This window comes from Alosa pseudoharengus, unplaced genomic scaffold (assembly GCF_046254945.1).
Source record: "Alosa pseudoharengus isolate Yale_2024_CS ecotype anadromous, Long Island Sound unplaced genomic scaffold, YU_APseudo_1.1 YU_APseudo_1.1_scf_20, whole genome shotgun sequence".
Classification (NCBI taxonomy): Eukaryota; Metazoa; Chordata; class Actinopteri; order Clupeiformes; family Clupeidae; genus Alosa; species Alosa pseudoharengus.
In genome coordinates this window covers 19,842,939-19,864,233 of record NW_027468664.1, presented here as the reverse complement: position 1 = coordinate 19,864,233, position 21,295 = coordinate 19,842,939, and the positions used below count along the sequence as shown (strand labels likewise).

Here is a 21,295-nt window from a genome sequence, read left to right as displayed (position 1 = left end):
CTTTGTTGTAGTTTCTAGATGATAGCCTACACAAACAAAATTGATTTCTGTCAATTAAACCTCTTATCAGTGCTGATTTATTAATGGGTCTATTGTGATGTCCAAGTTGTAGTGTTTGTTTCACGCATGCAGTGTGTGGTTTGCAGGGATGGGCAGTATTTCTAATACATGTATTTAAAATACGTATTTCAAATACAAAATACTATTTTGTAATTTGTATTTTATTGAGATGATGAAAATGCCTTCGTATTTTGTATCAAAATACTTCAGTGTTGTGTATTTTTGTATTTTCAAAATACTGTAAAATACTTTCTGTGAAACACTGTGATGACATCTATCTAACTATCTATACTGTAAAGCACGAAATCTCTGTCTGTCTGTTTGTGGCACCCTCGCATGGTCAAGCCCCACTGCTCCAGTAGAGCGTTGATTTTCCTTTGCTGGAATGATTAACAGGCCGCATAGGCGTCGTCTGAATGCAACACTGTTTTGAGAAGTTAGTTGTGCTTAAAGGCATCAACTGAGGAGACACGACTAGCTAAGGTTAAACACACTCCTTTGCTCACACAAGGACAGCACAAGGACTTGAGTTCACAAGTTTATTGCAACACTTGAGTTTGCTATTTTCCTTTCTTTTTTCTGTTTAAATTAGTCTATGTTCTCTGACCTGTGAAATATTTCAGTGCTATGGTAACTTGACAAGATACCTCAAACAAGGACATTTCCAATTTTGCACATTTTAAATAATTGTATTTACATTGATAGAGGTTGTGCACACACCAGTTTCAGGTGTATACAAAATTATTCAACTGTGATGAAACTCACCATAAGTGTGGTAGTGATGGTGTTAAATAACTTAAAAGGTGAAAATGCTACCTAGTTTAAATGTCTAAATAAGTCATCTATTTGGATTGTTTGTCTTTAAAGGGACACCAGGCAAGCCTGATGCTTTTTCTCTACGAAACTCCCCCTGGCTCGGTCTGAAGCTCTTTTCCTTTTCTTTGCATCTTCCGTCAAGGGTTTTCACTGCTTCTTTGCCGGCTCTGCCATTATACACACGTTTGCAACAATCGCTAGCGTTTCGTTAGCCTCGCTCTGTGCTGTGGATGCAGGATGGAAACTGAAACTGCTTCGGTCACCGGGTACGATACACTGAACTTGCAAGCGGGATATTCTTCCTACAGGCAGTAGGGGCGGGCGAGAGAGTCTTCATTCGCCCTGTAATTTGTCATTTAACCATATACCGACTTACGAAGATGAGTAATTAACACAAAAACGTTGCCTGGTGTCCCTTTAAATTATTGTCACTGATTCATAGTGGGCAATCTATTACACCAACTGGCTGGGAAGCGCAACAGTTGTGGAGTCGGCATTGCATGTCGCTGCAAAACAGTAAATCTCCAAACTTAAAAACAGTAGACTAACAGTAAATAAAACTGGACTGTCAGAGCAGCACAAAATACTAAAAGCCATGCCGAGTGTCCTGTTCGCTCTTAAACTTTTCATCACATTTGGTGCCTCTGCCTAGCCACTTCATAAATGTGTTAGAATTAGTTCTGTACTGAACATTTTGAGCGATCACATAGCCTATGTTCAATATTATCAGAAGGCCCTATGTGCAATTTGCTTTTGAGCATGATCTTATAAGAACATTTCAAAATGAATGAAAAGACAGTGATGAGATTTTGCACTCAGCTGTAGCCTAGGCCTGCTAGTGGTGAGTCTGTTATAGCCTATTTAGTTGTATTGTAGCCTATGCAACTATTCTATTAAACACTGTGTGCTATAGTCTATTAAACACTATAGGCTATGACCGCTATGTTCTTGTACTATTTCCCCCATGATATTGTTTCAGTTATCCAAAAGGCTCGAAGGATGCTCTTTATTATATGCCAATTTTGTTAAAATAACTAATAAAAGTGAGGTGAGGTGCCCCCCACCCGTTGTTCTCTGGCGCCGACCCTGGCAGAGGTTTATATTGGGATGTCTAACATGAGGGGTCAGCATATCTAATCTGTTGACTGATTATGGAAGGAGTCTCTTGCTTTCAGATGTTTTTCCAGGTAGTGTACAAGTGAAGGGATAGACGAAAAAGGCTTTTAGAAAGAAGTATTTTGTAGTATTTTGAAAATACAAAAATACAGTATTTTATTTTGATACATTTTTTGGCGGCTGTATTTTGTAGCTTATTTTGATACATTTTTAAGGTGGGTATTTGGTATTTTATTTTGGAAATACATTTTGATGTATTTGTGCCCATCCCTGGTGGTTTGGATGAGCCAGACGGGCAGCTTGCAAAAAAAAAAAAAAAAAAAAAAAAAAAAATATATATATATATATATATATATATATATTAGGGCTGTCACTTTTGTGAAAAAATCCTGTTCGATTTTTGAGACATAAGTGTTCATTGAATCGATTGTAATTTGTCTTTTTCCATGTCTAAAGACGTTTCCATTTTCAACGCCAAGCCAATCCACGGACAACTAACAGGCATTAGGACGAACGTAAAGAGGGCGCTTGAAGATGCAAAAGCCAGCAATATTTCTAATGATTTATTGGTGCGCGTGAAGGTTCGTGCACAATGACAAACAGGAGTGCAACATTCTCAAAAAACAATAAGCAGAGTGGATTGCCATAATATCAGTGAAAATCATTATTGCAGGCTTCAACGTGGCTGTGTTTACAATTAGAAATGTCAAACAAATATATATATATATATATATATATATATATATACCTGTACCATATATTCAATGTTAGTTTCCTGTGTATTCCTGTATGTGTGTGTTTGTTTGTCTACACTGCCCTCTACCTGTGGGGTCGAAAACTGCAGTTTCAGAAGGCTTCTAAAAACTGATTCTAAAAACTGTGAAGGCCTTATCCTGGGTTCTGATGCAGCAATGAGTCTTTATTACTGCCATCATTTAGGAAGAAGAAATGCTTAAAGAAATGGTTTGTGGATGCGTCTGACCTGACATATCAGTGCAGTTGGAGTAACAGTGACTTAATAATTGGACAACTGTCCATGGTTACTCTCTCCTCTAGTTTGTGGGTTTTAGGTCATAATGCCTGAGGTTTTAATGTGCTCCATATAGCTAAAATGTCTCATTCTTGATGCAGTGAAGTGATACCAATATTTATATTATTCTGGTTTGGGAGTGTGTATTAGGTTCCTGAATAGGGTTGGGCACCGAAACACGGTTCTAATATGGCACCGGTGCCGACACAAACGGTAGTAACTGCATCGAATAACAACGTGGATTTCGTGCTTAAATAGCGTTTATTTATTTTATTTTTTTATACGAGGCATCACTGCATGTAATGCACCATCTCTAACGTCTTGCTCTGATAGCAACACATCCAGATAGTTAGCTAACATATGATAAACACTGGATGTATAAACCAGAGAGATACAACACCACATAGGCGAGTGGACAGTGTTTGACAGCTTGCTGAGCCCAAGTAGCTTACTTTAAAGCGATATCGCGAGCTCCTGTCAAAATCTACCAGTGGGCCTAACTACACATAAGCAAAAGGCTATGAAACATGTCACTGAGCTGTCAAAGAGGCTACGAAACCATCTCCGTAAGTTATCGCTAATTAAACTCAGCTGACTGGCGTTAGCGCATAGCCATAGTTGCTGTTAAAATGCCTACTAGGGTAGCGCTGGGAATCTAAACACTTCAACACCGACATGTAGCCTAACATGTTCAAAACTACTGTGTGTTATGAGTTAAGACATGAAATTTCTTGAAGCATTTGGGAAGACACTGAATTAACTGGAAAATAGAGTCCCTGTTAGATTAGCTTGCTTGCAAATGCCGTTGTCCATGACCTGGCAGTTTTATGGCAAGCGGTTTTAACATACATTATGCAAACCGCCTACACTGGGTAAACTTGAAAGCAGAGCTCACCATTGTGTGTGCATGCATGGCAAGCTGTTTTAACATTTAAATGTATTATTCATAGGAGCAATGAGATATTGATAGTAAATTGAATATAACAGTTCAATTTCATGTTCAAATTTGTCTTATCAATAAAAAAAGCAATTCATGCTTTAGACCATGTTAATTTAAAACATTTTAAAAACAAAGTACCGGTTCAGGCACCGTTTCGGCACCAGCACCGTTTTAAAAGTATCGATTTAGCACCGGTATCGGATAAAACCCAAACGATACCCAACCCTATTCCTGAATGAAGATATTTTTCCATTTTATAGTTTTATTCATCTGTATGTTGTGTAATCCTGTTTCTCAGTCCTCTACCAGTACAGTGGTAAACTACAGTTTCAATAGGTTGTGAATATTTTGATCAATTGTGAATTTGTTAGAATTAGCGGTTACACTTTACAGTGACAGTATCTACATAAGAGTGACATGACACTGTCATTAATGTGGCATAAACATTATAAACAAGTCATAAACGTTTATGACATAACGGCTCTGTTATTAAGAATCATTCGGTTTTTGCCATGACAAGTTAGAGTTAAGGTTAGAGGTTAAGATTAGGGTTAGGGTTAGAGGTTAGGTTTAGAGTTAGGGTTAGAGGTTATGGTTAGACTTAAAGGTTATAAGGCCTTCATGCCACATCGGATATTCGGAAATTCCGCCCTCTGATAGAGGAAAAATTACTTGAAAAGCAAAGTCGACTTGCGGAAGTCTTGTGCCCTGAGGTATCCGACTTGACGTCACTATCATATTCTCCAACCACGGCGGCCTCCCTTGCAACAACAACACAAGAGGTGAATTTTACTCTCATTACAAATAAGCAAGGTAATTTATCACTAAATTAACACTACAGAGAAACACTCCCCGAGACATTTTCCGCTTGCTAAACCATAGTAAGCAGTTTTAATAACTTATTTATGCATTTTCTGTATTTGTTTTCCGAGCTGATCTCATGAACACTCTTTTTTCGGAGGTCGGGATTTTTAAAGTTGGGTCCTCCGAGCTTACGAACGGCATGAAGGCGGCATTTGGATTAGGGTTAGGGTTCATGTGTCATGACAGTGTCATGTCACTCTTATGTAGATACCGTCAAGTAAAGTGTAACCGAATTAGCTAATGCTTTTTGCATTTATTTCTGTAGTAGCAGAAGAGCTGACCTGAGAACAGTACTCCAAGACAGGGTGAGAGGGCTTGTGTTTCTTGCTACGTCTCTCAGTCAGGAAACAAGTTTGGCACAGGTGCAAGTTGACACACTTCAGACAACGATACCTGTAAAAACAAGAGAGGATTTCTCAGTTTACATCCATTGGGAAGACAGCAGTGTCTGTCTGGAAGACCTGAAGGGTGAAGGTGTGAGGTCATGTACGACAGCAAACATAGAATGGAGTTGGTTTGATTGGACAAATGCAGATAACATACAGTATATATAAGGAAATAGAACAATGTGATCCTATAAAACCACCAGCAGCACACACACACACACACACACACACACACACAGACAAAGACACAGACAGACAGACAGAGACACACACACTGACATACACACACACACACACACACACACACAAACACACACACACACACACACACACACACACACACACACACACACACACACACACACACACCTAAGACCCATAATGGGGAAGGCTTTACAGGCCCGGCAGCGCACTGCGTGGACAACAGCTTCACTGGCAGAGATCCTGTAGAGCGTGGAGAGCCATAGGAGCAGCCGCGGCTCAGACTGTAGCCAGCTCACAAACACCTCCTCACACACACCTGCGGTCATCACCTGGGGTCACAGAGGTGGAACACACATCCACGAGTGAGTGAATGTGCTGTCTGATGGAGACAGAGAGAGAGACAGAGAAAGTGTGTGTGTGTGTGTGTGTGTGTGTGTGTGTGTGACAGATATATACTCTATGTGTGTGTGTGTGTGTTTGTGTATTTGGATGAGTATGTGTCAAAAACAGTGAAACATGTGTGTGTGTGTGTGTGTCATGTCATATGACTCCAGGCTTAGGGCATACCCCACTGAAACATGACCTCACTGCAGTCTCCACATGGCTAAACACATGGCTCTCCTGTACCACAGCTGGCACCTGCATACACACCGGGCGAAACAACAAAGGCCACATGGGGCATAGCACACAGTGACACACATCAGACACCATGTAATAATGAAATAAAACAAATTACATTATTTTAATTTTGAATATATGATCATATACAGTATGTGTACAGTTAATGTTGATACCATTTAATATAAATTCCAATTATTGAACACACAATACTAGTTGTGTATAAGTATAAGTATAAGTACTGTATATATACTTTTTTGATCCCGTGAGGGAAATTTGGTCTCTGCATTTAACCCAATCGGTGAATTAGTGAAACACAAACAACAAACAGTGAGGTGAAGCACACACTAATCCCGGCGCAGTGAGCTGCCTGCTTCAACGGCGGCGCTCGGGGAGCAGTGAGGGGTTAGGTGCCTTGCTCAAGGTCCACTGGTCGGGGCTCGAACCGGCAACCCTCCGGTTACAAGTCCAGAGTGCTAACCAGTGGACCACGGCTGCCCTCTGCCCTGTAATTGCTTTCAGCTTCTTGTTTCAGGTTACTGGGCTTGAAACCTAAAACTATGGAGGCCACAGGTCCTTGAGTACTGAGTAGGATCTTCTCCCTCAAACATTACCTGGCTGAGGTCATGAAGCAGGACTCTTAGTCCACTACGGGTCACTGTGCTGCTCTCACTGCCCAGGTGACCACTGAGACTTTCTCCCAGTCTGTAGAGAGCTGGGGGCCATAGTGTCACACACACTCACACACACATACACACACACACACACACACACATACAGACACTATACTGAAATATGCATTCAACAAATACACACACCCAAATAATGGATATTTTAGATATTGTGTGTATGTGTGTGTGTGTGTGTGAGAGAGAGAGAGAGAGAGAGAGAATATCACCTCTGTGTTTGGCTGTGAGAGTATCTCCTGAGAGAGCAGTCAACGCTGCCTCCACTGAGTGGAGCAGCACAGATCCAGCCTGCTGTCTACAAAAACAAACAAAACAATTAAATTAAAAAAGTCTCTGCACTAAAACTGCCAAATTCACTGCATACAATTCAGGAATTCCCCTTCAAAGCTTTTTGTGATAGCTACTGTTATTTTACACATAAATCAATTCTGCTAATAGAATGTACGGCTGCTGTTTATATAAGTTTCAGCACACAATAGCACATTGAGGGAGGTTCTGACCTGTCGTAGAGCTTGAAGAGGAGTCTGGTGGTCTGATCAATTGCCTCTGGAACAATTGCCTCCGGAAGTTCCTCAGACACGCTCTGAAAGAGTTTCTCCAGGCCCTGTCTCACCTCTGCCTCTGAGAGACACTTCTGAGGGTCAGCAGACTGGCTCAGGAGGAGGAGAACCGGACGCAGCTCCGTCAGAGTTACCGTGTGCACTGTAACGTAAAGGGCAGAGCTCATGCATCACACATACTGTACAGTACATGCGCTTAGATCTTGTGCTGACCCCTGACCTGAGACAAAAAAACCAGGGTTCCCACTCTAAGTCTAATGTAAAATTGCATGACTTTTCCTTGACAAAACTGACTAATAACCAGATATACTCTAATTCTGTGTGTAAATATTTGCATTAATGTATTATTTTTGGCAAGTAAATTTAAAACTGCTACAACAAAATACCCTGATATTCCATAACTGCCCCAAAAATGATAAAATTCCCTGACTTTCCATGTCTGGAACAGACTTTCCAAAATTCCATGATATAATACAGAAATTCCATGACTCATGGGAACCCTGTGGAAACCTTTCATATGAACGCTGAATATGGCCTCCCTTGGGCCAAAAACATGTACATCAGGTTGACATGTTTCATTACAGTACAATATTGACAGACACAATGCATACTTTAGCCACATCAAACTATGTTATAACATAACACTGTATCAATAAACTGTGTTTTTGGACCACAGCAGTGTTTTATCTCTGTGTGAGATGTGTTTTTTTGAATGTTAAAGGAACAAGAAGATTCAAACTGAGTGTTAGACTCACTCTGACACAGCTTCTGCAGGGAGCGGAGCTTGAGTGCAGCGCGGTACACCGCTGGGCGAACTTCGTTCAGGCCTTCTACACAAAACAGACCAGTACGGTACATTACAGACAACTTGCCAATGTAACGGACAACTTCATGTACGACCCTAAATCAGAAAAAGTTTTATTTGTAAAATGCAAATAAAAACAGAATGTAATAATCTGCAAAATTAGGGTAACTGGCAACACAATTGGGTATGAAAAAGAGCATCCCAGAGAGGCAGGGTCTAGAAGTAAAGATGTAGGGGTATTCATCACTCTGTGTAAACCTGTGTGCACAAATGATGAAACAATACTTGTTTTAGTGCTCGGTTTGAAACCCTACATCTATGACGGTGTGGAGGAGCATTAGACCCTACAGCATGGGCATCTTGCACATCTGGCAAGGCACAATTAATTCTGAATGATGCATGCAGGTTTGGAGCAACATATACTGTAATCTAGACAATGTCTTTTTTGGGGAATACCTTGAATATTTCAGGAAAACAATGCCAAAATGAATTCTGCACATATTTAAACAGTATTTCTCCATAGAGGAAGAGGCCAGGTGCTAAAATGGCCTGTCTGCAGTCCAGACCTGTCAAATTAGGTGCCTCATGGAATGAAAACATGACTAAGAATACTCCATACTGTTGAGCAACTGCAATCCTATATCGGGCAAGAATGGTACAACATTTCATTCTCAAAACTCTGGCAACTGGTGTCCTCAGTTCCTAAACGTTTACAGAATGTTGTTAAATGAAGGAGTGACGTTTTTTTAAACATGTTGCTGCATCAAATTCAAAATGAACATATATTTTCCATAAAAACATCGAAAGTTTCATTTTCAACATTTGATATATTGTCTATGTCCTTTTTGCTGCTAAATATGGGTTTAGGAGACTTGTATATTATCACATTCTGTTTTATTTGCATTTTACATAGTGTCTCATTTTTTCTGATTTGGGGTTGTATACAATCCTGGCAACTGGTTGTGATTTAAACATCAATTAGGCACACACAACCCAAGTTGCTTTGAAAATCCTTGTCTGAACAAAAAAGGGAAAGAGCAGGGAGCAAGGAGTGTTCCGTGGAATTCAGAAAAGATCTTCAGTCTGAACAAATCTGCAAAAACATTTTCGCATTTTGCTCAGTCTAGGTTATTTTGGACCTCCATGTGCATCACTATCTCTATTTGTCAGACACCAAAGCCTTAGCACCTTGCCTTGGAGGTCCTGAATGGCCACAAATCCCAGCTCCATTAATATGATGCAAGGCACAAAAGAAATTTGACATGAGGTTCCATAAATGAAAGATAAAGAAGCCTTGGTGATATAGAAAACAATAATTCTATACAGATTTATGTGAACAGATTCAGAAACGAATCAGTCGAACCTTAACTTACCAATACTATCCAGATCCATTGTGTTTTCTGTGTTGTCTGCTCAAGCCCTCCTAATTCTCTGCTTTCAACAGAGATAGCAAAGTTTGTAATGATTTATTAAAAGAAAATCAGATAGAAACAGTTACCATGTGTATCACAGTCAAACACTTTGGAGGAAACTAACCTTTTCCTCAAGCAATGTAAAAGGATATCTGTATACACTCTTAAAACGAATGTGTTGACAACACAAACTGTTGTCCCTATTTGCACTTAGAGATGTGTTAAACAACGCAAGTTGTTATTTTCAACTCATAGCCTATGTACACTCTTGAAACAATAACAAAAGAAATGTGTTGGAAACAACAAACTGTGTTGTCCCTATCTGGACTAAACAACACAGTTGTTTTAAGAGTGTAGAGTTAGGCCTAATAGTTATAATATAGTTATACGGGTTTACAATGGCTATTAATTGTATAGAGTTGCAATAGACCCTCGTTATACATATATATTACAGAGAGTTATATTGTCTATTAATATAGTGACTGGAGCCTATTCATATAGGAAACATGCAACGTGTTTTGATTGGACCCTAAAATGAAAAAGAAGGCGTAGCCTACCTCGACGACGCGCGGCTAGAGCGCGCCAGTTTATCGTACAGGACAGCGAAATCTTTTAGTGGTGTTGTTCAATAGTCTAGTTGTGACACAGAAATCGATTCAATAGGCATACTGCATGTATAATCGTTCGGTAAGTAAGACGTTCTAATGCAATAGCATTTTCTAGCCACACACTGCTTAACTTAGGCTACTTGGTAGCCTAATGCGGAAGAGAAGAAGTTAGGCTACAGTGCATGGGTGGGTGCGAATGGGTTATTTCACAAATAATGTAACCTATTAGCAGAAGTTGGAAGTAAGTAAGGTTTAACATTTGCAATGCCATCTTAAAAGTTTCCACTGAACCAGTTGGAAGTAAGTAAGGTTTAACATTTGCAATGCCATCTTAAAAGTTTTCACTGCCTGGTGTCTTTGGAAAGTCAGATATACGATGTTGGTAGGCTATGGGTTTATAAAAGACGCAGTTCCTATGCCGATGAATTCATTTGTGACTCGCCAGTTCCTATGCCGATGAATTCATTTGTGACTTACGACAAAACATTTCAATAAAGTTTGAGGAAAGTCTCACTTACGCGTCACCAATTGTTATAAAGGACATGAGAGCGCAGGATAACGTTGCACCATTAGGTCTACTAATGTTCACGCATTATCATGTCATCATGGCTTGGAAAATAAGAGCTAACTTGTAGGTATCGTGCTATTTGTTTGAAGATTGATGTGTTATAACACTCACCGTATCTGCTCATGTTGGAGAGAGATCAGGGACCGATATAGCCTACGTCTTCAGTGCTTGTGTTGCTGCAGCAAGCTGTCCCATAGCTAAGGTTTCCATTTATCCATAATGCATGTTTGACGTCACGTATCCTTGCCTATGCGCTCCTGAAGGTGTAGGAATATCTGTTTCTCCAAAATGTCAGTGCAAACACATAGCAACATATACATGAACTGGTAATAGCTGATTTAATGTGGTTTAGAGGCAGGCTACTCTAATTTCTTCAGCTGTGTAACAAGCCTGATATTAATCAAATAATTTTCTTTTCTCAGGACCGGATCCCTGTCTAATTGCCATGGATTCCATTCGTTCAATAAAAACAACTCTGATAGATATTCTCTCCACTGATGCCAGTTTTATTTTGCAACATGTTCAGAGGGAAAATCTCATTACTGGACGGGAGTACAAGAATCTTTATAGCATGTCTCAAAATGGAGAGAAGACTACCATCGAACTGTTAGACAAAATGATGAACAAGGGTGACGACCACTGCAAAAGGTTTATTTCTATGTTGAGAGAAAGTGACATTGTTGGCACTTTCCCAAAACTGAAAGAGCTCCTTAACCCTCAGGAAAATGTCCCTCATCAGGAAATTGCTCAGGCCGCAACAGGTGCTACATTTACATTACACATTACACATAGACTACAGTATATTTACACATACACATTGTATTATCTCTTTTCTGTCTGAGAGACGATTCTGCATTCTCAACTGTTTTTTTCTTCTGTTTCTATTCTTCTGCTTCTACAGATAATCCAGACAACAACTCGGTAAATATCTTCAAACATAGGCTACAGGCAGCTTTGACAGTTCCATGTTATTATGCATAGCCTACATGATACAGAACAGTAATGTGAACTTCCCCAGTAATTGTGATGTTGACTGTGATTAACAGACAATGTGAAAAGTCTGAAAACCTCACTCAGGTAGATCCGTTTGTTCTGTTGCCTTTTAACAGGATAGTGCATATAAGATGATCAACAATCCTCGTGGCCTCTGCATAATCATCAATAATGTGAACTTTCAAAAATTATCAACACGAAATGGATCTAGTGAAGATGCAGGTATCAATGTTACCACACTGATGTTATTGTAAGCTGTTGGAAATGTCAACAACCAAAACTGAAGTGGTCCAGCATATGCTATGTCTCATTGTAGCTTAAGTTTAAATAATGTGAAAAAGATCCAAATGCTGTTAAGTTCTGAAATCGAATAGTTTTAATGAATGCACATTCAGTTGTAGAGTTAAAGCTCTTGAGGCTGTCACATGATCACTCCCCCACTTTTCTCTGTCTCTTAGATGCTTTGGAGCAAGTCTTCACTTGGCTGAATTTTAAAGTGGAATGCCACAAAGACCTGACCAAAGACAAAATGAAGTCTGTTGTACAAGAGGGCAGTCAGAGGGCTGATGGAGATTGCTTTGTCTGCTGTGTCATGAGTCATGGCGAAACAAATGGTGTGTTGGGATGTGACAGTGAAGTTGTTACCGTAGAAGAGATGATCACCCCCTTGAAAGGAAACAACTGCCCAAGGCTCGCTGGAAAGCCTAAACTGTTCTTCATCCAGGCTTGTCGAGGGCGTCTTTTTCAGAATGAAGCGAGGATCCAAGCTGACAGCTCTCGTGAAGACAACCAGGGTTTGGAGATGGATGCTTATCCCGGGGAAATGATCTCTATCCCAGCAGATGCTGATTTTCTTGTCTCCATGGCTACTGTGAATGAGTACTTCTCTTTCAGAAACAGCAAAACAGGCTCATGGTTTATCCAATCTCTATGCAAGCGACTCAGAGAAGGCGTACTCAGGTGATTCATCGTTTTGGACTATATAACTTGTGTATATTATATACAAGTTATATACATAATATAGCCGACAATTAATCCAGCGTTTGCATAATTATTGAGGTGTTCTATTACAATTTAATTGACATTAAAGCATCTGATCTGGACATAAGTGCAGATGTGGGATTAAGCACACTGTTACTTACATGCATATTTGTGGGAAGCTTGATGTTTTAGATTTTATTTCAATTGTAATGTTGCTGACAAATGCTGGCTTTATGCTAACCGATGTCCACTTTTGTTCAAAGGGGGGATGACATCTTGACTATTCTCACCTATGTCAACGGCGATGTCAGCCAGGAAGAAGGGCTCATCAGAGGAAAGAGAGCCAAACAGGTCCCAGACCAGTCCTTCAGACTCCGGAAACGTCTTTTTTTCCCAGTGCCTGACAGTCCTGATCTGTAACTATCTGAACATTTGTGTGGTCGTACTATCACATTTTATTTTTCTAAAAAAAGAAAGAAAAACAGCCAATTGATATATTTTTATTGCATTGCATAGGATTAAGTGACAATGATTAATCAAAGGGAACAAATGTATGTACAAAAAGTGTGTGTGTGTGTGTGGGGGGGGGGGGGGGGGGGTGGGGGGGCAGTGCTTAAACAAAGATTTACATGTTCTACGACTGTGCCTCATTTCTTATTTCTCTACCCAATTATCTCACAAGAGTACATTCTTTTAAAAAGTCTAGGAAAAAAATATTTTACAATCTTTAGTCACATTTTTTCATTTGTATTCATTCTGTGTTTTTTTTTCTGCAATATAAAAAACATAGTACACTGTAAATTGGCAGATGGAGTTCCAAGCAGTGTCAGGAAGTGCACGTCAGAGTCAGGGCAGAGCTTTTGTGTTGAAGGCAGCAGGTGAATCCCAAAAGTACTGAAAAATTCAGCACGTCTTGCATCCTTATAAGTGATATTTCATTTGCTGATGCACAAAAACTTTCCTCGACAGATCTTAAACAGGTTCTCCTTCATTTTAAAAAAAATATTGGGAGGGACAATTTTGCGCGCCGAATTTATTCAGTATTTTGATTTTATCTAGTCCACAGTTAAGACCAACTTCTTAGTCAGAGTGGATTTTTGCTGAGGCATCTGCTTGTGGCTATTGTAGAGACCTTTGCTGACTTGGTTATTCACACGTGTAAAGATAGTCAGCAAGTCCTCATTCCTGAAACAGAAAAACACAACACGCATTCAGTTTAATAGACATTCTCGGGATTAAAAATAATGACAGAATGAAATTTGGGGTAAAATAATCAAGGTGTAAATCTTACTTTGGGCAACCTGACTCCAATGCACTGCAGAGGGCCTGAATGTAGATGGACCCAGTCATGGTATTACGGAATGACTTGAATTCCTCCACTGTTGACATGCCTATCAACACATCTGCCTCGGCAGCAACAGACAGTTTCCTAACCAGTGGGTTGTGAGCGTCTTCCTCAAACAGTTGCTGGTCCATTTGCTGGTTAGGTCCATCCTCTAGCAAATGACCTGTTTGGTACTTAGTACCCTGGCACGCCTGGATGAAAAATAGCTTGGGCTTGCCGATCAGTGTAAGACAGCGGGTGAAAGGCTTGTAGAGATCTTTGATGGACACTTTTTCCCCATCCACACCCACGACTTCGCCCTCCAGCCCATGGGAGAGAACGCAGACGACAATAGCATCATTAGCCGAATGGTCCATCGTGGCATATTCACGCACCACCGCCTTCATGTCACGACCAGACAGGTCTCTCTGTTCGTCCACCAAAAAATGCAGCCATTTAAATACTCCCCGCAGCTTCTCTGGAAGGAAAAGAGGAAAGGAATTCAAGGAAGGTACTTGTGCAGAACACTTAATTATAATGCAGCCTAGATATGACTAAGGGCGCATTCACACTAGACCCTATACTTACATACTTGGCAGACAGAACTTGAACCCTTTTTTGTCTACTGCATGCTAGCCCAGCTCCTTAGCCACAACACACCATCCATCAATCACTTGCCCCAACAACCAAGACACAGGAAACAAAAGGAAGCACAAAAATCTGTATTTCTGTTGCCGCTGCCAGTCCATGGCCACCACTAGATGTGCTGTCTCAGCAGTGCTAATATGACTTCACAAGGGGAAAGCTCTCATTGTCGCAAAAAACAAATCCAGTGTTGGCCTGACACTGAAAGCGGACCAGAAACTGAACAAAAATCACACCTTCTGTGCCAACCTCTGGCTGCACTACAACAAAGAGTAAGAAACAAATATGGTCTCTTGTGTGGCTGAGCTGACTCATCAATGTTTGTACTTAAGGTCTTACTTATCATGTTGTTAAACTATTCATTTTTCCAAGTTATTAAATTCGTTTTAGTTAAGATGGCGAACTCCTGCATTGCCAAAGTTTTCTGCAAGACAACATATCTTTTCACCACATTTCTTTTCGATTTAATCCAGTTAAGAAAGTCTTACCAGCATCCTTCACTGTCCCCTCTCTTGTTCCATATTCATTAGTAGTAAATTTGTAGTTATTGATTATCAAACACCGCCCACGGGGACGCGAGTCCATAGTATAGCTCTCTACATCTTCCTTCGGGTGAAACAGAAAACCAAATGAAAAAACAAATCCCTGTTCACTCTTAGGAAAACTCCCCCACCGACTGTCCCACTGATTTATGTGTATGTTTGTATACATATGTGTTTGTGTGAGTGTGTGTGTGTGTGTGTATGTGTGTTTGCACCTTAGTTACATCATTTATCACCGGCCCTGCATCTGATACCACACTCAGACCACGGTTACCTTTTGGAGGAAATGAAGAAATGTTAATATGTGGACATATAATTGTCCAGAATCCTTTTAAACATTACAATATTTACTTTATACAGCTGTTCACCATACCTAGAGATTAGGATGGTTTTATTTCAGCTAGCCTAATAGCTGGTTTGATTTGCATTGAGAGATGATCTTATGGAAAGTACCCTATGGCAATCTCTAGGTATGGTGAAGGGTATGTGAGGATGTGGGGCTATTTTAATTCCAAAGGCCAAGGGAACTTTATCAGGATGCATAGTATCCTGGATCCATTGAATGACTGGTCTTTAAAAATAAAAATATACCTGCTTCTATGGGAATTTAACATAGGGGTGTGTATACTTATGCCCCATGTATTTTAAGGAAGAGCATTTATTTATGTACGATACAGTATTCATTCACAAAGAAAATCAGTGTCCTTAAAGGTTCGATTTTTCCTCATTTTATTTCAATTTCCAAAAGATTATTATTTTTCTTTTTAGTCAACTTTAGCATGGGTGTGTAACCTTATGAGTGCAACTGTATCACATCATGAACATCTAAAAACTGTTAATTTGTTAACTGTTAATTGTTAAGTGATACTGAGAGCCTATTGCCATTAAGCTGTCACTGTATTGAAAGGATTATATTGGGCCTATGCTGTATATATAAAACATTAATAGTGACCTATCAAAAAAACACTTGATTACTAAATCTGGAAATTGTGAATCCAGAGCCAGGTAAATTGAAACACCATTCCAAGTCCAGACAGTATTATATGTATTCTTCCAGTTAAATAACTGTACAAGTGACTATTTCAATTAGTTTAACATTGAAATATTGAGCTGAAATCTAATTGTTGTTTGCACCTTAAACAAAATTCAAACTACTTAAAGGAACACCGAAAAACAAACATTCAAACTACTAAAAGCAACAACGAAAAACATGCCAGACATTGCAAAACATGCAAAACATTTACCACAAACAGGCAAACTAAAGCACTAAAAAATGGTACACAAAGGACTTACAAGAAATGTCTTGATAGTTCTCTCCTCCACGCATCTCAGCAATATTCGGGTGATCCTTCGAAGATACGAAACATAGTTGATCAATGACTGTACAGATACAGGAAGACTTCACCAACATGCTCATATGCTTTAGAAAATAACTATAAAACTATCAAAATATAAAATGTGGCTAGGTAACAAGATATGGCTTATTGGTGCCATGAAACCATGGCTGCTTTGACACATTTATCAGCTACTACACATAAAGGCAACAAGTTCTCTACCATGGACTCTGAATGAGGACTGTTTCCCTGTTCATCCCACCTGCCACCACCTAAAGGAAGAAAGTAGAAGTCAGCATTGGGTAGATTACGACAACTGCAGGCTGGCAAAGTTAAAAAAGAAATGTGAAGAGAGTGACCTTGAAGTGACCTTCACCTGCTTTATGTAGCCTGTACTTTTCCACCTTTCTAGCCAGATCTTTATCACACTGATTGAGGATCCGTTCCAGGTCCTCCACGTTATCCTCAGTAAGCTTCTGCTGCTTCTCCATTTCTGTTAGAACATCGAAGATGGTCTGGAACGCAAGAAGAACCCACCTCTCAGTTCATAACGCTGGAACAACTGATACAGACACTGAGGGGCACTGCACAGATGCGGATTGTGTGAGGCTTTGGTTATCAGACAATAAAAACACCTCCACCATACACAATAACGACAAGATTCTGAAATAATCATACACATTGGTGTCCTTATATAATTTTACAATCTATGATTATTTTATGAATTTCACCAATTCTAGGAGTTAAAGCTGCCAACAAAAACATAATGCCTTACTGAAAACCTGTACAGTCTGTGCGGATAGGACTTCAATATAAGGTCAAGAATTGATAAAGGAGTCATAAGAAGCCATGTCTGATTTCTATTTCTGACTTGTATTACATCTCCCATTAAGAAGCGTAAATGACCACGAGATAGTGGGCTACTCACTGCGGAGGCCTCTAATTTCCCTCGGGGCAGATTCACCAGGAACTTGAAGGAATTCAGTTTTTCACTCGTCATATTATCAGCTATATCAAAAAGCATCTTCCTGTAAGATGGTGAAGCACACCAGAGTGTGATGAGCAACGAGCACATTTTTCTGTGAGACCCATTTGAAAATGACCATAAAAGTTGGAAGCCATCACTAGTGGCCATCCATCGCTAATTGATTCACACCATAACTGTTAAACTGTGAATTACAGTTCAAAAAGGGCACATTCACATACATGACAGAACTAACCTGTAGGTGGACAGGCCACCATAAGAATCACTGCGCATTTGGAGTGACCTGCACACCTCCCACTCAGTTGTCTTTACCATCTTCAGCAGATCATAGCGTTTGACGGTGTACAGCAGCTCTTTCAGGAACATCATGTCGTCTTCCATATGACCCTTTTCGTTCAGACGCATGAAGAGGTCACGGCCATCATTGACTTTCTCTAGTGGTTTCCTACCTAGGACGTCACTGCAGAGGAACTTGAGGGAAGCCACCTCTTCAGAATCCAGTCCATCGTCAATGTCATACAGCAGCTGCAAGTTGTTCTCCTCCATGCTCCAAGCTGCAGGCCACAGATAGCGTTGCTGTGAGTTGCCATGGGTTTGGATTTATCAATCTTTTATTTTTTTATAAGCCTAACTTCAGTTTACACAATAATCTAAGTGTAATCAGTCCGTGACACCATTAAACAGCTGCAAAAGTACAAGAATACACTATTACACACTATATTACTAGTATTTCCATCAACCTACAGTTTCTATAGAGCTAATTACAGTTATTTTAACAAGGTATCTACGGGGACGGAAACATGTAGACTTTAGTGTGGGCCTACAGCTCATCAATATAAACTTAACAAGGCAACCTAAACACACTCTCCACATGCTATTTAATATCAAGCAAATTCTAACATGTGGGTGAATAGACTGCTCACCCATACAACAACATTGCCAAAGTTCAGTAGTCCACAGACTGAAAGTCATGAGGAAATAGGCAAACTATTTGGTCTGATATAGTGAGCCAATCTATTTTCAATTTAATTTATGAAGATGTTTAACCATTATGCCTGTAAAGCTGCCATTTAGAAATAGGCCTACTGTCTGTCTACCCTAAACAACTTTCTTATCAACCCACCATCACCCACTTCATCAACATTTGGACATTAATGCAAAACAAATAAACCTGCTCTTTATGTAACACAATAATAATAATAATAATAATAATAATAATAAAAATAAGCCTACTCTCAAAAGCACGTAGTAGGCCTAGGCCTTACTTAACTTAAGAAACATTTATGGGCATGTTGACTGTCAGCCTTAGCATATTAACTTTGCCAGTTGACAAATTCGTAACATTTTTAGGCTTCAACATTATAATAAAACTAATCGAAACACATCCGCTATGACATTTGTCCTGAAAAGAAAATGAGATATGGAAAAGCCCCAAAGCAAGATGGTATTCTGGCTAACTAACGTTACGAACTAAAGCATCGTCTTCGTAGGTAATTGAAGGTATAGGCTACGAGATCGCAAACCACACTTACCCCTTTCGTTCACAAAACGACACACTTTTAGTATTGGATGTCGCGACCCAGGACAAAGATTTCCGTCCGTTTATGTTTTAATACACTGTGATCAATGTAGGCCAATGTATAGCTACTTCAACCAACGTTGGTAAAGTCTTTCCGGAGAATGTCTAATAAACGGGCTCGTAAACGGGCTCTGGTCTTTCTCTTTCAGTTTCTACTATGCGGAAGTAGTTACGTTTCGGTCGTGTATCTGATCTGCTGCCAAAGGTCAAAGCAAAGACTGTAGTTATAGGCCTAACTGTGAATTTACCATAGACAGAACAAAACAAAAAAACACTTTTAACCAATACATATTACGAACATTCACCAAGCCATTTCACAAACACAAAGTGTTATAAACTCATATCTAGATCTATCTTTTCTGTTCAGGCTTGTGTTTTGTAGGCTACTAGGCTACTTCATGTAGGCTTCTCCTCAACCATCACCCTGAACACCGGCGTTCCACAGGGATGTGTGCTGAGCCCTCTCCTCTTCTCCCTCTTCACCTATGACTGCACACCTGTAGGCTACATATGGCTCTAACATCATTGTCAAGTTTGCAGATGACACTACGGTGATTGGTCTCATCAGCAACAACGATGAGACGGCCTACAGGGAGGAGGTCCAGCACCTAACATCGTGGTGCACTGATAACAACCTGGCTCTCAACACCAAGAACACCGAAGAGCTCATTGTGGACTTCAGGAAGTCTAAAGCTGTCACACACACACCCATTCTCATCAATGGGACTGAGGTGGAGCGTGTCAAGTTTCTGTGTGTCCACATCTCTGAGGACCTCTCTTGGACTCTCAACACCTTAACCCTGATCAAAAAGGCTCAGCGTCTCTTCTTTCTGAGGAGACTAAAGAAGGTCCAACTGTCTCCTTAGATCCTGGTGAACTTCTACCGCTGCACCAGAGAGCATCCTGACCAAATGTCACAGTTTGGTATGGCAACTGCTCTGCCCATGACCGGAAAGCACTGCAGAGGGTGGTGAAAACTGCCCAACGCATCACCGGTTCCTCACTCTCCTCCATCGAGGCCATCCAGGGCAAGCTTGCGCAAGGCGCGCAGCATCATTAAAGACTGTTCTCACCCCAACCACAGACTGTTCACCCCACTCCCCTCAGGGAGGCGTTACAGGTCTCTCCGCACCCGAACCAGAAGGTTCAGAGGAAGCTTCTTTCCTGCGGCTGTCACCCTACTAAACTCTAGCTCTGCATCCCGGTGACATCCAACAAACTAAGGCCCCATCACGCCCCCGTCTGATGCCTCCTTGCCTGTGCCTGTTGAGGTGTCCACATCCCCCAGCCACCCCCCCCCCACACACACACAACTGCACTGCCCTATCCCATCCATAGTGTCTATTTATTTACAAATGTACATACTGTAATTACACATATACATAGCCATATTCATAGCCTATTGTTCTTCATCCTGCACATACTTATTCTTAATACTATTATAATGTTGCTGTTTCTGCTACTACAATGGTACTGTTACCACACTGCACATAGCTGTACATACTGTACATATCTGTTTATATGGTTCATACTAAATATCCATATTTATTCAGTTTTTCTGTAATATATTCTGTTAACACACTGCATATATCTATATTGTTCTTACTACCACTACTATAATGGTACTGCCACTACATTGCACATATCTGTACATGTTGTTCATACATCATTCATTGCATAGCCATATTTATTCTGCTCTTATACGGTTACTGTTAATACACTGCACATACTTATATTTAATTTATACTACTCTTCTGAAAACAACTGTACACTACTGTCTACACTGCACTATATATTTTGTCTGTCTATGCACCAACTACTTTGTATATCACATTGCACTTTTCTGATTTTTTTGCACTTCTGGTTAGACATAAACTGCATTTCATTGTCTCTGTACTTGTACTCTGCACAATGACAATAAAGTGGAATCTAATCTAATCTAATGTATGTATTTTATTGTAGTCTAAATTGTCATATAGTTTCATTAAACTGACTTAAATACGACAAAAAATAAACTTAAATCACAATTATAATGTCAAGAATTTCAAATTCAGAGCCTTTTTTATTTAACATTGATGATTTTGTCTCAGTACACTGATACATTACGATTAAATTATTATTATTATTAGTAGTAGTAGTAGTATTGTCACACAACACTTTCCAGATTATCTGAAGGATCGAGTAGCTTTGAAAGTGTCTCCTGGTGGGCGCTGAGAAGAAAAAGGGGCAAAATACT

The 21,295-nt window shown here is 40.0% G+C and overlaps 3 protein-coding genes across 6 annotated transcripts in view; 1 reads left to right on the top strand and 2 right to left on the bottom strand.

The window, feature by feature from the left end:
• dytn (dystrotelin) overlaps positions 1–10,877 on the bottom strand; it is a 16,003-nt gene extending 5,126 nt beyond the window's left edge. The window contains exons 1-9 of the mRNA XM_076296819.1: positions 10,788–10,877; positions 9,462–9,519; positions 8,039–8,113; positions 7,224–7,425; positions 6,933–7,018; positions 6,649–6,749; positions 5,984–6,055; positions 5,582–5,745; positions 5,108–5,219 (exon numbers count right to left, since the gene is read on the bottom strand). Of these exons, the coding sequence (XP_076152934.1) occupies positions 5,108–5,219; positions 5,582–5,745; positions 5,984–6,055; positions 6,649–6,749; positions 6,933–7,018; positions 7,224–7,425; positions 8,039–8,113; positions 9,462–9,480 (831 nt within the window). The 5' untranslated portion in view covers positions 9,481–9,519; positions 10,788–10,877. The remainder of the gene's footprint in view (positions 1–5,107; positions 5,220–5,581; positions 5,746–5,983; positions 6,056–6,648; positions 6,750–6,932; positions 7,019–7,223; positions 7,426–8,038; positions 8,114–9,461; positions 9,520–10,787) is intronic.
• Positions 10,059–13,216, top strand: LOC143136229 (caspase-8-like). The gene is made up of 6 exons (XM_076296824.1): positions 10,059–10,187; positions 11,099–11,437; positions 11,578–11,597; positions 11,786–11,891; positions 12,128–12,629; positions 12,914–13,216. The coding sequence occupies exons 2-6, from the start codon at positions 11,122–11,124 to the stop codon at positions 13,068–13,070; spliced, it is 1,101 nt and encodes a 366-aa protein (XP_076152939.1). The 5' UTR covers positions 10,059–10,187; positions 11,099–11,121; the 3' UTR covers positions 13,071–13,216.
• Positions 13,217–13,248: 32 nt separating this feature from the next.
• Positions 13,249–19,159, bottom strand: LOC143136228 (caspase-8-like). Of its 4 annotated transcripts, none has more exons than XM_076296821.1 (10): positions 19,013–19,158; positions 17,716–18,164; positions 17,424–17,523; positions 16,872–17,010; positions 16,718–16,767; positions 16,455–16,509; positions 15,377–15,435; positions 15,108–15,225; positions 13,942–14,452; positions 13,249–13,835 (listed from the first exon to the last, which is right to left on the bottom strand). In XM_076296821.1, exons 2-10 carry the CDS (start codon positions 18,024–18,026, stop codon positions 13,706–13,708), a joined length of 1,473 nt encoding a protein of 490 aa, XP_076152936.1. In that variant the 5' UTR covers positions 18,027–18,164; positions 19,013–19,158; the 3' UTR covers positions 13,249–13,705. The 4 variants fall into 4 exon arrangements, with proteins under 4 accessions (XP_076152936.1, XP_076152938.1, XP_076152937.1 ...); XM_076296823.1 differs by having other exon boundaries at positions 15,386–15,435; positions 17,716–18,034; positions 19,013–19,155; XM_076296822.1 differs by having other exon boundaries at positions 13,250–13,835; positions 17,716–18,056; positions 19,013–19,159.
• Between the last annotated feature and the right edge of the window lie 2,136 nt (positions 19,160–21,295).